Consider the following 17,325-nt stretch of genomic DNA (forward strand, 5'->3'; position numbering starts at 1 on the left):
ACAGGAGCCTCAGGTCCCACACCACCAGGTTCAGGAACAGTTATTGCCCCTCAACCATCAGGCTCCTGAACCAGTGAGGATAACCTCAACTCTGAACTGATTCCATCGGGAAGGAGGTACAGGAGCCTCAGGTCCCACACCACCAGGTTCAGGAACAGTTATTACCCCTCAACCATCAGGCTCCTGAGAACTGCCCGCTTGCACTCACCTGTACAGGTAATAGAAGAAGGAGATGAGATAGAAGGAGAGCTTGCACCAGGATTCCTTCTGGTAGTAATTGAGGATCTCAGCACTCATGACCGAGGCTGGGTCGTACAGCAGCTCCGAGCCGTCAGCGGGCCGGTGGAAGTACCTGCAGGGACACGAGGGGTAGCTGGGTTACCACGAGGCAATGCCAGCTCCGGCACCCCGCTCTCTACCCCGAGTCTCCCTCAGGGCAGGTGGTCCAGACCATTCGATCCTTCAGGTCTATGATATCCACTTCTCCCTTGGGACAGTGTGGAGGGAGATTCACTCTGTGTCTGACCCCGGGAGTGTGTGATGGGACGGTGGGGAGGGAGATTCACTCTGTGTCTGACCCCGGGAGTGTGTGATGGGACGGTGGGGAGGGAGATTCACTCTGTGTCTGACCCCGGGAGTGTATGATGGGACGGTGTGGAGGGAGATTCATTCTGTGTCTGACCCCGGGAGTGTGTGATGGGACGGTGTGGAGGGAGGGACACTCTGTGTCTGACCCCGGGAGTGTGTGATGGGACGGTGTGGAGGGAGGGTCACTCTGTGTCTGACCCCGGGAGTGTGTGATGGGACGGTGTGGAGGGAGATTCACTCTGTGTCTGACCCCGGGAGTGTGTGATGGGACGGTGTGGAGGGAGATTCACTCTGTGTCTGACCCCGGGAGTGTGTGATGGGACGGTGTGGAGGGAGATTCACTCTGTGTCTGACCCAGGGAGTGTGTGATGGGACGGTGTGGAGGGAGATTCACTCTGTGTCTGACCCCGGGAGTGTGTGATGGGACGGTGTGGAGGGAGATTCACTCTGTGTCTGACCCCGGGAGTGTGTGATGGGACGGTGTGGAGGGAGATTCACTCTGTGTCTGACCTCGGGAGTGTGTGGTGGGACGGTGTGGAGGGAGATTCACTCTGTGTCTGACCCGGGGAGTGTGTGATGGGACGGTGTGGAGGGAGATTCACTCTGTGTCTGACCTCGGGAGTGTATGGTGGGACGGTGTGGAGGGAGGGTCACTCTGTGTCTGACCCAGGGAGTGTGTGATGGGATGGTGTGGAGGGAGATTCACTCTATGTCTGACCCCGGGAGAGTTTGAAGGGACGGTGTGGAGTGAGGGGCACTCTGTGTCTGACCCCGGGAGTGTGTGATGGGACGGTGTGGAGGGAGATTCACTCTGTGTCTGACCCCGGGAGTGTATGATGGGACGGTGTGGAGGGAGATTCACTCTGTGTCTGACCCCGGGAGTGTGTGATGGAACGGTGTGGAGGGAGATTCACTCTGTCTCTGACCCCGGGAGTGTGTAATGGGACGGTGTGGAGGGAAGGTCACTCTGTGTCTGACCCTGGGAGTGTGTGTTGGGACGGTGTGGAGGGAGATTCACTCTGTGTCTGACCCCGGGACTGTGTGATGGGACGGTGTGGAGGGAGCTTCACTCTGTGTCTGACCCCGGGAGTGTGTGATGGGACGGTGTGGAGGGAGGGGCACTCTGTGTCTGACCCCGGGAGTGTGTGATGGGACGGTGCGGAGGGAGCTTCACTCTGTGTCTGACCTCGGGAGTGTGTGAGTGGACGATGTGGAGGGAGAGTCACTCTGTGTCTGACCCCAGGAGTGTGTCATGGGAGGGTGTGGAGGGATATTTACTCTGTGTCTGACCCCGGGAGTGTGTGATGGGACAGTGTGGAGGGAGATTCACTCTGTGTCTGACCCCGGGAGGGTGTGATGGGACGGTGTGGAGGGAGATTCACTCTGTGTCTGACCCCGGGAGTGTGTGATGAGACAGTGTGGAGGGAGATTCACTCTGTGTCTGACCCCGGGAATGTGTGATGGGACGGTGTGGAGGGAGATTCACTCTGTGTCTGACCCCGGGAGTGTGTGATGAGACAGTGTGGAGGGAGATTCACTCTGTGTCTGACCCCGGGAGTGTGTGATGGGACGGTGTGGAGGGTATTCAATCTGTGCAGACCCCGGGAGTGTGTGATGGGACGGTGTGGAGGGAGGGTCACTCTGTGTCTGACCCCGGGAGTGTGTGATGGGACGGTGTGGAGGGAGATTCACTCTGTGTCTGACCCTGGGAATGAGTGACAGGATGTTGTGGAGGGAGATTCACTCTGTGTCTGACCCTGGGAATGAGTGACAGGATGTTGTGGAGGGAGATTCACTCTGTGTCTGACCCCGGGAGTGTGTGATGGGACGGTGTGGAGTGAGACTCACTCTGTGTCTGACCCCGGGAGTGTGTGATGGGACGGTGTGGAGGGAGATTCACTCTGTGTCTGACCCCGGGAGTCTGTGATTGGACAGTGTGGAGGGAGATTCACTCTGTGTCTGACCCCGGGAGTCTGTGATTGGACAGTGTGGAGGGAGATTCACTCTGTGTCTGACCCCGGGAGTCTGTGATTGGACAGTGTGGAGGGAGATTCACTCTGTGTCTGACCCTGGGAATGAGTGACAGGATGTTGTGGAGGGATCTGGATTTGAAATCCCTCAGTCCTGGTGTCAGTGAGTTTTGGGACAACTGCCCCAGGAAGCCGACGCTCACCTCCAGAGATGGTAGAAGAGCAGTGGGATGTTCAGCCCCAGGGTCACCCACTCTCCCGCACAGGTGAACATGACACAGAACAGGCCGTGGATGGAATATTCCGGTAGAACGAGCTGAAAGATGAAGGCAGACAGAACAGACAGCCATCAATGCTGAGGTCGAAGTTCAAAGTGCATTTATTATCGGAGTACAAACCGTTCCCCCATCGTGGGGCCGGTTTTCTGACCTTCAGCCTCCCCCGTGGCCAGATCTGCTCCCGGAGCATCGAGCTGCAGCTGCTACGGGACCGTGTTCAGGAACTGGAGCTTCGTCTGGTCAGGGAAAGTGAGGAGCCACTTTCAGGGGCCACAGGAGACCGACAGGAGATGGAAGAGAGGGTGTAAAGTTGCGGAGAGTACCCTTGTGGCTGTCCCGCTTAACAATAAGTGCTCCACTTTCAGTGCTGCTGGTCGGGGGGATGACCTACCTGGGGGAAGCGACAGTGGCCCTGTGGCTCTGCAGGGTAGGGAAAGGAAGAGGAACGCAAGAGTGACAGGGGACTCTATCAGGGGGACAGACAGATACCAACGACACAGATAGGAAAAGGGACGAGGCCCTGAAAGCAGACAACAGGGAGTTAGGAAGGAAGTTGAGAAGCGGGACCGGCAAAGGTAGTAATCACAGGTACTGTAAAACGTTGTGTTAATCACTACACTACCGTGTGATGGGAATGGAACCCGGGTCACTGGTACTGTAAAACGTTGTGTTAACCACTACACTACCGTGTGATGGGAATCGAACCCGGGTCACAGGTGCTGTAAAACGTTGCGTTAATCACTACACTACCGTGTGATGGGAATCGAACCCGGGTCACTGGTACTGTAAAACGTTGTGTTAATCACTACACTACCATGTGATGGGAATCGAACCCGGGTCACTGGTACTGTAAAACGTTGTGTTAATCACTACACTACCGTGTGATGGGAATGGAATCCGGGTCACTGGTACTGTAAAACGTTGTGTTAATCACTACACTACCGTGTGATGGGAATGGAACCCGGGTCACTGGTACTGTAAAACGTTGTGTTAACCACTACACTACCGTGTGATGGGAATCGAACCCGGGTCACTGGTACTGTAAAACGTTGTGTTAATCACTACACTACCGTGTGATGGGAATCGAACCCGGGTCACTGGTACTGTAAAACGTTGTGTTAATCACTACACTACCGTGTGATGGGAATGGAACCCGGGTCACTGGTACTGTAAAACGTTGCGTTAATCACTACACTACCGTGTGATGGGAATCGAACCCGGGTCACTGGTACTGTAAAACGTTGTGTTAATCACTACACTACCGTGTGATGGGAATCGAACCCGGGTCACTGGTACTGTAAAACGTTGTGTTAATCACTACACTACCGTGTGATGGGAATGGAACCCGGGTCACTGGTACTGTAAAACGTTGTGTTAATCACTACACTACCGTGTGATGGGAATGGAACCCGGGTCACTGGTACTGTAAAACGTTGTGTTAATCACTACACTACCGTGTGATGGGAATGGAACCCGGGTCACTGGTACTGTAAAACGTTGTGTTAATCACTACACTACCGTGTGATGGGAATCGAACCCGGGTCACTGGTACTGTAAAACGTTGTGTTAATCACTACACTACCGTGTGATGGGAATCGAACCCGGGTCACTGGTACTGTAAAACGTTGTGTTAATCACTACACTACCGTGTGATGGGAATGGAACCCGGGTCACTGGTACTGTAAAACGTTGTGTTAATCACTACACTACCGTGTGATGGGAATGGAACCCGGGTCACTGGTACTGTAAAACGTTGTGTTAATCATTACACTACCGTGTGATGGGAATCGAACCCGGGTCACTGGTACTGTAAAACGTTGTGTTAATCACTACACTACCGTGTGATGGGAATCGAACCCGGGTCACTGGTACTGTAAAACGTTGTGTTAATCACTACACTACCGTGTGATGGGAATCGAACCCGGGTCACTGGTACTGTAAAACGTTGTGTTAATCACTACACTACCGTGTGATGGGAATCGAACCCGGGTCACTGGTACTGTAAAACGTTGTGTTAATCACTACACTACCGTGTGATGGGAATCGAACCCGGGTCACTGGTACTGTAAAACGTTGTGTTAATCACTACACTACCGTGTGATGGGAATCGAACCCGGGTCACTGGTACTGTAAAACGTTGTGTTAATCACTACACTACCGTGTGATGGGAATCGAACCCGGGTCACTGGTACTGAAAAACGTTGTGTTAATCACTACACTACCGTGTGATGGGAATCGAACCCGGGTCACCGGTACTGTAAAATGTTGTGTTAATCACTACACTACCGTGTGATGGGAATCGAACCCGGGTCACCGGTACTGTAAAACGTTGTGTTAATCACTACACTACCGTGTGATGGGAATCGAACCCGGGTCACCGGTACTGTAAAACGTTGTGTTAATCACTACACTACCGTGTGACGGGAATCGAACCCGGGTCACTGGTACTGTAAAACGTTGTGTTAATCACTACACTACCGTGTGATGGGAATCGAACCCGGGTCACTGGTACTGTAAAACCTTGTGCTAATCACTACACTATCGTGTGATGGGAATCGAACCCGGGTCACCGGTGTTGCAAAACGTTGTGTTAATCACTACACTACCGTGTGATGGGAATCGAACCCGGGTCACTGGTATTGTAAAACGTTGTGTTAATCACTACACTGCCGTGTGATGGGAATCGAATCCGGGTCACTGGTACTGTAAAACGTTGTGTTAATCACTACACTGCCGTGTGATGGGAATCGAACCCGGGTCACTGGTACTGTAAAACGTTGTGTTAATCACTACACTACCGTGTGATGGGAATCGAACCCGGGTCACTGGTATTGTAAAACGTTGTGTTAATCACTACACTGCCGTGTGATGGGAATCGAACCCGGGTCACTGGTACTGTAAAACGTTGTGTTAATCACTACACTACCGTGTGATGGGAATCGAACCCGGGTCACTGGTACTGTAAAACGTTGTGTTAATCACTACACTACCGTGTGATGGGAATCGAACCCGGGTCACTGGTACTGTAAAACGTTGTGTTAATCACTACACTGCCGTGTGATGGGAATCGAACCCGGGTCACTGGTACTGTAAAACGTTGTGTTAATCACTACACTACCGTGTGATGGGAATCGAACCCGGGTCACTGGTACTGTAAAACGTTGTGTTAATCACTACACCACCGTGTGATGGGAATCGAACCCGGGTCACTGGTACTGTAAAACGTTGTGTTAATCACTACACTACCGTGTGATGGGAATGGAACCCGGGTCACTGGTACTGTAAAACGTTGTGTTAATCACTACACTACCGTGTGATGGGAATCGAACCCGGGTCACTGGTACTGTAAAACGTTGTGTTAATCAGTACACTACCGTGTGATGGGAATCGAACCCGGGTCACCGGTGTTGTAAAACGTTGTGTTAATCACTACAATACCGTGTGATGGGAATCGAACCCGGGTCACTGGTACTGTAAAACATTGTGTTAATCACTACACTACCGTGTGATGGGAATCGAACCCGGGTCACCGGTGTTGTAAAACGTTGTGTTAATCACTACACTACCGTGTGATGGGAATCGAACCCGGGTCACTGGTACTGTAAAACGTTGTGTTAATCACTACACTACCGTGTGATGGGAATCGAACCCGGGTCACTGGTACTGAAAAACGTTGTGTTAATCACTACACTACCGTGTGATGGGAATCGAACCCGGGTCACCGGTACTGTAAAACGTTGTGTTAATCACTACACTACCGTGTGATGGGAATCGAACCCGGGTCACCGGTACTGTAAAACGTTGTGTTAATCACTACACTACCGTGTGATGGGAATCGAACCCGGGTCACCGGTACTGTAAAACGTTGTGTTAATCACTACACTACCGTGTGATGGGAATCGAACCCGGGTCACTGGTACTGTAAAACGTTGTGTTAATCACTACACTACCGTGTGATGGGAATCGAACCCGGGTCACTGGTACTGTAAAACGTTGTGCTAATCACTACACTATCGTGTGATGGGAATCGAACCCGGGTCACCGGTGTTGCAAAACGTTGTGTTAATCACTACACTACCGTGTGATGGGAATCGAACCCGGTTCACCGGTACTGTAAAACGTTGTGTTAATCACTACACTACTGTGTGATGGGAATCGAACCCGGGTCACTGGTACTGTAAAACGTTGTGTTAATCACTACACTACCGTGTGATGGGAATCTAACCCGGGTCACTGGTACTGTAAAACGTTGTGTTAATCACTACACTACTGTGTGATGGGAATCGAACCCGGGTGACTGGTACTGTTAAACTTAGTGTTATCCACACTGGTTCGGTGGGACTACAATTAGAGGTAATGGGTCAAGGGGAACACGAGGGGGTACCTCTTCACTCCGAGGGTGTTGAGAGTGGGGAATGAGCTGCTGGCACGAGTGGTGGAGATGTGAGGGGTGTGGTGCAGGTCAATGGGAGTGGGCAGTTTAAATGGTCTGGCAGGGACTCGATGGGCCAAAGGGCCAGCTTCTGCGCTGTACTTCTTTGTGACTCTGTTCATAAAAGCCTCTATCATTTCTATCGTGCCTGATTCTGCCACCAGACCTGGCAACAGAACCCCAGACCCCCCCACCCCCGCCTGCGTCGAAGGGATCTTCACCCCGTGAGTTATCATTATGGCGGCGCAGGGGCTGGTGACCCTTACCCTCCAAGCAGGCAGCCCGACTCCATAGCTTGGAATCAAATGACCTCGCCTGGTGTCGTGCAACCGCCCCTTCCCACCCTGCCCCTGTCACTCCTTCTCTGCCCCTTGTCCCACTCCCCTCCCACAGCGCTCCACCCTCACCATTCCCAACATCCTTTGCTCCCGCCAAATCTCTGATCCCCATTGACAGACACAGTAATATATATATATATATATATATATATATATATATCCCAGCTATATATATCTGCATAGTACCGTACAATATATATATATTTATCCCAGCTATATATATCTGCATAGTACCGTACAATATATATATCTGCATAGTACTGTACAATATATATATATATATTTATCCCAGCTAAATATATATGCACAGTACCATACAATATATATATATTTATCCCAGCTATATATATATATATATATCTGCAGAGTACCGTACAATATATATATATTTATCCCAGCTATATATTTATATCTGCAGAGTACCGTACAATATATATATATCCCGGCTATGTACATCTACACAGTACCGTACAATATAATTTATATATATATATATATCCTGACTATGTATATCTGCACAGTACTGTACAGGAAGCAATAACATACCATGGGCTACTCTATAGAAATAATGAGGTGAGATCCACGATTCTCTATAACATGCATCATATCTCTCAAATGTGGGTGACAGAGTGGTGATGCATCTCTACCAACGGAGGGGTAAGGGGCTCCTTCCCCCCGCCGGCCAGCAGGTCACCCTGGTGAGGTGTAGCTCCTGCTTAGCCCCCGATCAGGGCGAGGTGAAGCCGTGGGGGCAGGTGGTGGACGGTCGTACGAGCAGCCGGTGCAGATCACAAGTCCTGGTTATGTGACCACTGACACCAGGCAGACAATCTCTGAAGAGTATTGATAACGGCTGGGGTCACCCTTGTCCCTAGAATGATTAAGATCGACTCTTGACCTTCCAATCTACTTTGTTATCTACCTTGCACCCGATGATCTGTGTGCGGTGCACATTCTGTGTGACTGTAACGCTCTATTCTGTGAGAAACTGCCCAGAACCGTGGACACACGTCGCAGAACTCAGCCGTCATGGACGCCGTCCACACTTGCCACGTATCTACAGCATCCACAGGAGGAATCCCCACCATGGCCTCAGTCCTCCTCTCCTACAGTGGGGTAGTCTTGGACCAGAGGACACAGATAGAGTGGATGTGGAGAGGGTGTTTCCTGTAGTGGGGGAGTCTAGGACCGGAGGACACAGATAGAGTGGATGTGGAGAGGATGTTTCCTGTAGTGGGGGAGTCTAGGACCAGAGGACACAGACAGAGTGGATGTGGATAGGATGTTTCCTATAGTGGGGGAGTCTAGGACCAGAGGACACAGATAGAGTGGATGTGGAGAGGATGTTTCCTATAGTGGGGGAGTCTGGGACCAGGGGACACAGATAGAGTGGATGTGGAGAGGATGTTTCCTATAGTGGGGGCGTCTAGGACCAGAGGACACAGATAGAGTGGATGTGGAGAGGATGTTTCCTGTAGTGGGGGAGTCTAGGACCAGAGGACACAGACAGAGTGGATGTGGAGAGGATGTTTCCTATAGTGGGGGCGTCTAGGACCAGAGGACACAGATAGAGTGGATGTGGAGAGGATGTTTCCTATAGTGGGGGAGTCTAGGACCAGAGGACACAGACAGAGTGGATGTGGATAGGATGTTTCCTATAGTGGGGGAGTCTAGGACCAGAGGACACAGATAGAGTGGATGTGGAGAGGATGTTTCCTATAGTGGGGGAGTCTAGGACCAGAGGACACAGATAGAGTGGATGTGGAGAGGATGTTTCCTATAGTGGGGGAGTCTAGGACCAGAGGACACAGATAGAGTGGATGTGGAGAGGATGTTTCCTGTAGTGGGGGAGTCTAGGACCAGAGGATACAGATAGAGTGGATGTGGAGAGGATGTTTCCTATAGTGGGGGAGTCTAGGACCAGAGGAGACAGATAGAGTGGATGTGGAGAAGATGCTTCCTATCGTGGGGGAGTCTAGTACCAGAGGACACAGACAGAGTGGATGTGGAGAGGATGTTTCCTATCGTGGGGAAGTCTAGGATCAGAGGACACAGATAGAGTGGATGTGGAGAGGATGTTTCCTATAGTGGGGGAGTCTAGGACCAGAGGACACAGATAGAGTGGATGTGGAGAGGATGTTTCCTATAGTGGGGGAGTCTTGGACCAGAGGACACAGATAGAGTGGATGTGGAGAGGATGTTTCCTATAGTGGGGGAGTCTAGGACCAGAGGAAATAGATAGTGGATGTGGAGAGGATGTTTCCTACAGTGGGGGAGTCTAGGACCAGAGGACACAGATAGAGAGGATGTGGAGAGGATGTTTCCTATAGTGGGGGAGTCTCGGACCAGAGGACACAGATAGAGTGGATGTGGAGAGGATGTTTCCTATAGTGGGGGAGTCTAGGACCAGAGGACACAGATAGAGTGGATGTGGAGAGGATGTTTCCTGTAGTGGGGGAGTCTAGGACCAGAGGATACAGATAGAGTGGATGTGGAGAGGATGTTTCCTATAGTGGGGGAGTCTAGGACCAGAGGAGACAGATAGAGTGGATGTGGAGAAGATGCTTCCTATCGTGGGGGAGTCTAGGACCAGAGGAAATAGATAGAGTGGATGTGGAGAGGATGTTTCCTACAGTGTGGGAGTCTAGGACCAGAGGACACAGATAGAGAGGATGTGGAGAGGATGTTTCCTATAGTGGGGGAGTCTAGGACCAGAGGACACAGACAGAGTGGATGTGGATAGGATGTTTCCTATAGTGGGGGAGTCTAGGACCAGAGGACACAGATAGAGTGGATGTGGAGAGGATGTTTCCTATAGTGGGGGAGTCTAGGACCAGAGGACACAGACAGAGTGGATGTGGATAGGATGTTTCCTATAGTGGGGGAGTCTAGGACCAGAGGACACAGATAGAGTGGATGTGGAGAGGATGTTTCCTATAGTGGGGGAGTCTAGGACCAGAGGACACAGATAGAGTGGATGTGGAGAGGATGTTTCCTATAGTGGGGGAGTCTAGGACCAGAGGACACAGATAGAGTGGATGTGGAGAGGATGTTTCCTGTAGTGGGGGAGTCTAGGACCAGAGGATACAGATAGAGTGGATGTGGAGAGGATGTTTCCTATAGTGGGGGAGTCTAGGACCAGAGGAGACAGATAGAGTGGATGTGGAGAAGATGCTTCCTATCGTGGGGGAGTCTAGTACCAGAGGACACAGACAGAGTGGATGTGGAGAGGATGTTTCCTATCGTGGGGAAGTCTAGGATCAGAGGACACAGATAGAGTGGATGTGGAGAGGATGTTTCCTATAGTGGGGGAGTCTAGGACCAGAGGACACAGATAGAGTGGATGTGGAGAGGATGTTTCCTATAGTGGGGGAGTCTTGGACCAGAGGACACAGATAGAGTGGATGTGGAGAGGATGTTTCCTATAGTGGGGGAGTCTAGGACCAGAGGAAATAGATAGTGGATGTGGAGAGGATGTTTCCTACAGTGGGGGAGTCTAGGACCAGAGGACACAGATAGAGAGGATGTGGAGAGGATGTTTCCTATAGTGGGGGAGTCTCGGACCAGAGGACACAGATAGAGTGGATGTGGAGAGGATGTTTCCTATAGTGGGGGAGTCTAGGACCAGAGGACACAGATAGAGTGGATGTGGAGAGGATGTTTCCTGTAGTGGGGGAGTCTAGGACCAGAGGATACAGATAGAGTGGATGTGGAGAGGATGTTTCCTATAGTGGGGGAGTCTAGGACCAGAGGAGACAGATAGAGTGGATGTGGAGAAGATGCTTCCTATCGTGGGGGAGTCTAGGACCAGAGGAAATAGATAGAGTGGATGTGGAGAGGATGTTTCCTACAGTGTGGGAGTCTAGGACCAGAGGACACAGATAGAGAGGATGTGGAGAGGATGTTTCCTATAGTGGGGGAGTCTCGGACCAGAGGACACAGATAGAGTGGATGTGGAGAGAATGTTTCCTATACTGGGGGAGTCTTGGACCAGAGGACACAGATAGAGTGGATGTGGAGAGGATGTTTCCTGTAGTGGGGGAGTCTAGGACCAGAGGACACAGATAGAGTGGATGTGGAGAAGATGTTTCCTACAGTGGGGGAGTCTAGGACCATAGGACACAGACAGAGTGGATGTGGAGAGGATGTTTCCTTTAGTGGGGGAGTCTAGGACCAGAGGACACAGATAGAATGGATGTGGAGAAGATGTTTCCTATAGAGGGGTGTCTAGGACCAGAGGACACAGATAGAGTGGATGTGGAGAAGATGTTTCCTACAGTGGGGGAGTCTAGGACCAGAGGACACAGACAGAGTGGATGTGGAGAGGATGTTTCCTGTAGTGGGGGAGTCTAGGACGAGAGGACACAGATAGAGTGGATGTGGAGAGGATGTTTCCTGTAGTGGGGGAGTCTAGGACCAGAGGACACAGATAGAGTGGATGTGGAGAGGATGTTTCCTACAGTGGGGGAGTCTAGGACCAGAGGACACAGATAGAGTGGATGTGGAGAGGAGAGGTACCGGTCGGTTAAATGTCCGGTGGTTAGGGCCGTTCTGAGGTGGTGATGGAGGCGTTTGGCGTTCAGCGGCCAGGGTGCAGAGTCTAGCCGTCAGGAATGGCCCTCTCTCTGTCGCCAGGGTGCCTGAGAATCGTGCACAGTCCTGTAGCCATTTTATGTATCGCACTGTACTGCTGTCACAAAAAAACAGATTTCCTGACGTGTGTGAGTGATGCTAAACCTGATTCTGATCTGGGTCTCTGTTGTGGACTGAGAGTGGGAAGGGGGCAGGGAGAGGGGAATCATGGTTGGGAAAAGGGGAAGGGAGAGGGGAGGGAGCGGGAAGCACCAGAGAGACATTCTGTAATGATCAATAAACCGATTGTTTGGAATCAAATGACCTTGCCTGGTGTCTCAGGGCTGTGTGTGTCTGTACCCGCCCCTGACACTCCTTCTCTGCCCCCTGTCCCACACCCCTCCACCCTCACCATTCCCAACAGCCTTTGCTCCCAGCGGATTGACAAACGCTCTCCCCGCTCCACGTTGATGTGACATCCCGGAAGGGTTCCCAGCAGCCTTTGCTCCCAGCGGATTGACAAACGCTCTCCCCGCTCCACGTTGATGTGACATCCCGGAAGGGTTCCCAGCAGCCTTTGCTCCCAGCGGATTGACAAACGCTCTCCCCGCTCCACGTTGATGTGACATCCCGGAAGGGTTCCCAGCAGCCTTTGCTCCCAGCGGATTGACAAACGCTCTCCCCGCTCCACGTTGATGTGACATCCCGGAAGGGTTCCCAGCAGCCTTTGCTCCCAGCGGATTGACAAACGCTCTCCCCGCTCCACGTTGATGTGACATCCCGGAAGGGTTCCCAGCAGCCTTTGCTCCCAGCGGATTGACAAACGCTCTCCCCGCTCCACGTTGATGTGACATCCCGGAAGGGTTCCCAGCAGCCTTTGCTCCCAGCGGATTGACAAACGCTCTCCCCGCTCCACGTTGATGTGACATCCCGGAAGGGTTCCCAGCAGCCTTTGCTCCCAGCGGATTGACAAACGCTCTCCCCGCTCCACGTTGATGTGACATCCCGGAAGGGTTCCCAGCAGCCTTTGCTCCCAGCGGATTGACAAACGCTCTCCCCGCTCCACGTTGATGTGACATCCCGGAAGGGTTCCCAGCAGCCAACGTTGCGGCCTCTCTGAAGAAGCGGCGTTTGGGCTGCGGTTCGAGATGACGGGTGTGAGCCGTCCAGTGAGGGGAGGGTGTTTCTCCTGCCCGACACCGGGGTGAGCTGGGTCTTCCGTTCGGCGGGAGAAGGAGAGGAAAGTTGCGGGAGGGAAGCGGTCCACAGCCGGACCACGATCTGGCGGAGGCCGGGGTGAGGTTGAAGGGGCATCGGGGAGGGGAGATCCCGAGTTGCAACCTGCGCACATTAAGCTGTTGCATTAAAACGGGCCTTTTACTTTACTAACCCTGCGCTCAAATTCAGAATGAGAACCCTGGTATCCCGTTGTTTCATGGCACCGATCTGTAACGGTAGCGACTGGTGCGGGGTTTTGGGGGGGTCGCTCACGCCTCAATCTCACACGTTTTTCAGGGCCGGAGACCACCTGCCCCAGACTTACACAGCCGACTGACCAGGGTGTTTCAGCAAAAGTGACCTCGCGGTACTCTATACATGTGCATAGTGCTGTTGTCGAAGGCGCTGGTGGGGCCACGCTTTCTCTACAGTTTGGAGCGGTGTTATTAAACAGGAAAGGGTGCAGGGAAGATCTACCGGGATTTGGTTTAACTCCCCAGACTGGCAGAAGGTCGTGGCGGGCTCGGACGCGGTCCCTTTCCCCGGGGGGGGTGGTGTACTGCTGGAACAAGGCAGCATGGGTCGAAGATCCGGGATGGGAGATTGCAAATGGACGCCGGGGGCTGCTTCTCCACACAAAGGCTGGGCCGTTGGAATACTGATTGAGACGGGCACAGCCGTCTGGGTGCGTACGTGGGGGGAAGGAGAGGCGAGTCGGGACCAGCTCTCCGGACAACACCGTCACCGTGACTGACGCGGATTGGCGCTGGGCCTTCCTTGGCTGCCGTCGCAGCGTCTCTTTACTCTGCAGGTGACTGTACGGAGGCGAGTTTTGAGGTTGCAGAATTTGATAATTAATGTCCTTTGTACTTCCGGATTTTGAAGGGGGTGCATGGATGTGTGACTCGGTTAATGGTTATCAGTGGCTCAGAGATCTTGCTTTAGCAACCAGTATCATCCCCCCTCTGCTCTGCCCACTGACACCCACCCCCCACAAGCCCATCGTTTCTGCCACGGCTCCCCCGGCGGGTGGAACTGCCGCTCACCCAGGCCGAGGCTGCCCCATTGACCTCGGTGGCCGAGAACAGACCCTGGTGGTCTATCAGGGGAGAAGCCCCCCCCCCCACCACCAACACAAGACATCCTGCAGATGCTGGAAATCCAGAGGAGCCCTGCGGGTCGGTGCCCAGTGTTCATTCCTTTCCAAGAGAGCAGAAGTAGGCCATTCAGCCCATCGAGTCTGCTCCGCCATTCACTCATGGGCTGATCCAGTCATCTCCACTCCCCTGCCTTCACCCCACACCCTTTGATGCCCTGGCTAATCAAGAACCGATCTATCTCTGCCTTAAATACACCCAATGACTTGGCCTCCACAGCCGCCTGTGGCAACAAATTCCACAGATTTACCACCCCCTGACTAAAGTCATTTCTCCATATCTCAGTTCCAAATGGACGTCCTTCAATCCTGAAGTCGTGCCCTCTTGTCCTAGAATCCCCTACCATGGGAAATAACTTTGCCATGTCTAATCTGTTCAGGCCTTTTAACATTTGGAATGTTTCTATGAGATCCCCCCTCATTCTCCTGAACTCCAGGGAATTCAGCCCAAGAGCTGCCAGACATTCCTCAAACACTAACCCTCATTCCCAGATCATTCTCGTGAATCTTAACCTAGAAACATAGAAAACCTACAGCACAACACAGGCCCTTCGACCCACAAAACTGTGCCGAACATGTCCCTACCTTAGAAATTACCGAGGGTTACCCATAGCCCTCTATTTTTCTAAGCTCCATGTACCTATCCAGGAGTCTCTTAAAAGACCCTGTCGTATCCGCCTCCACCACCGTCACTGGCAGCCCATTCCACGCACTCACCACTCTCTGAGTAAAAAACTTACCCCTGACATCTCCTCTGTACCTACTCCCCAGCACCTTAAACCTGTGTCTTCTTGTGGCAAACAGTTCAGCCCTATATAACCATATAACAATTACAACACGGAAACAGGCCATCTCGGCCCTTCTAGTCCGTGCTGATCATTTACTCTCACCTAGTCCCATCGACCTGCACTCAGCCCATAACCCTCCATTCCTTTCCTGTCCATATACCAATCCAATTTTACTTTAAAAGGCAACATTGAACCTGCCTCTACCACTTCTACTGGAAGCTCGTTCCACACAGCTACCACTCTCTAATAAAGAAATTCCCCCTCCTGTTACCCCTAAACTTTTGCTCCCAACTCTCAACTCATGTCCTCTTGTTTGAATCTCCCCTACTCTCAATGGAAAAAGCCTATCCATGTCAACCCTATCTATCCCCCTCATAATTTTAAATACCTCTATCAAGTCCCCCCTCAACCTTCTACGCTCCAAAGAATAAAGACTAACTTGTTCAAACTTTCTCTGTAACTTAGATGCTGAAACCCAGGTAACATTCTAGTAAATCTTCTCTGTACTCTCTCTATTTTGTTGACATCTTTCCTATAATTCAGTGACCAGAGCTGTACACAATACTCCAAATTTAGCCTCACCAATACTTTGTACAATTTTAACATTACATCCCAACTTCTGTACTCAATGCTCTGATTTATAAAGGCCAGCAAACCAAAAGCTTTCTTCACCACCCTATCCACATGAGATTCATTCCACCTACAGGGAACTATGCACCATTATTCCTAGATCACTCTGTTCTATTGCATTCCTCAATGCCCTACCATTTACCATGTATGTCCTATTTTGATCAGTCCTACCAAAATGTAGCACCTCACACTTATCAGCATTAAACTCTATCTGCCATCTTTCAGCCCACTTTTCTAACAGGCCTAAATCTCTCTGCAAGCTTTGAAAACCTACTTCATTATCCACAACGCCACCTATCTTAGTATCATCTGCATACTTACTAAACCAGAGGTCGGCAACCTGTGGCTCCAGAGCCACATGCGGCTCTTTGATCTCTGTGATGCGGCTCCCCGTGGTTTGTTAGCTTTTGAAATGTAATTCGAAATTTGAAGATTATGATGATCTTGTACTTTGCGGAGACACCGTTTCCTGGCACATCCGAACAATTAGCCACCGTTCCGACTAAGGGAGATAGCCTACGGGGGTTTGTGAGTACGTGTCTTTTGGAGCATCCGCGCCCATGGGGACGGGTTGAGGGAGGCTTTAAAGCAAGGCTGTTCGAATAAAGTTACCTTTGACTGCAGTCTTTATTTTAGCGCTGCGTGTAGCGCTACATCGCTACAACGTGTTTTTTATCGCTATTAATATACATCACAACTGCCAATGCCTGACACCCGCCAGTGCGCGCTTTCTTTTAATTCTTCGATCCAAGGTAGGCTACCTATGTAGTAACCTTCAACCCAACGTCTTTTTTTCGGAGTTCAAAATGTTTTTGTTGCATGCAGAAATGTAATTTCGTTTTCTCTGCAGGAGTTCATCAATTTCAAAAATGCAACACATTATAGTTTGTTTATACATAGCATAAAGGCAAAAAAAACCCGTTGTATGCAGTGTTATTTCGTTTTGTGGCTCCCAGTGTTTTCTTTTCTGTGGGAAATGGGTCCATATTGGCTCTTTTAGTGGTAAACGTTGCCGACCCCTGTACTAAACCAATTTACCACCCCATCATCCAGATCATTAATGTATATGACAAACAACATTGGCACACCACTAGTCACCAGCCTCCAACCTGACAAACAGTTATCCACCACTACTCTCTGGCATCTCCCATCCAGCCACTGTTGAATCCATTTTACTACTTCAATATTAATACCTAACGATTGAACCTTCCTAACTAACCTTCCGTGTGGAAGTTTTCCCCTGGGAAAAAGCCTCTGACTATCCACACGATCAATGCCTCTCATCATCTTGTACACCTCTATCAGGTCACCTCTCATCCTCCGTCGCTCCAAGGAGAAAAGGCCGAGTTCACTCA

The 17,325-nt window shown here is 51.2% G+C and overlaps 1 protein-coding gene across 1 annotated transcript in view; it reads right to left on the reverse strand.

Moving 5' to 3' along the window:
• Positions 1–208: 208 nt before the first annotated feature.
• The window catches only part of LOC132389333 (protein cornichon homolog 2-like), a gene marked incomplete at its 3' end in the record, with an annotated part of 244,295 nt that continues 227,178 nt past the window's right edge, over positions 209–17,325 (reverse strand). The window contains exons 4-5 of the mRNA XM_059961850.1: positions 2,762–2,874; positions 209–352 (exon numbers count right to left, since the gene is read on the reverse strand). Coding sequence (XP_059817833.1) covers positions 209–352; positions 2,762–2,874 — 257 coding nt within the window. The remainder of the gene's footprint in view (positions 353–2,761; positions 2,875–17,325) is intronic.

The sequence above is a fragment of the Hypanus sabinus genome, unplaced genomic scaffold (genome assembly GCF_030144855.1).
Source record: "Hypanus sabinus isolate sHypSab1 unplaced genomic scaffold, sHypSab1.hap1 scaffold_534, whole genome shotgun sequence".
NCBI classification, from domain to species: domain Eukaryota; kingdom Metazoa; phylum Chordata; class Chondrichthyes; order Myliobatiformes; family Dasyatidae; genus Hypanus; species Hypanus sabinus.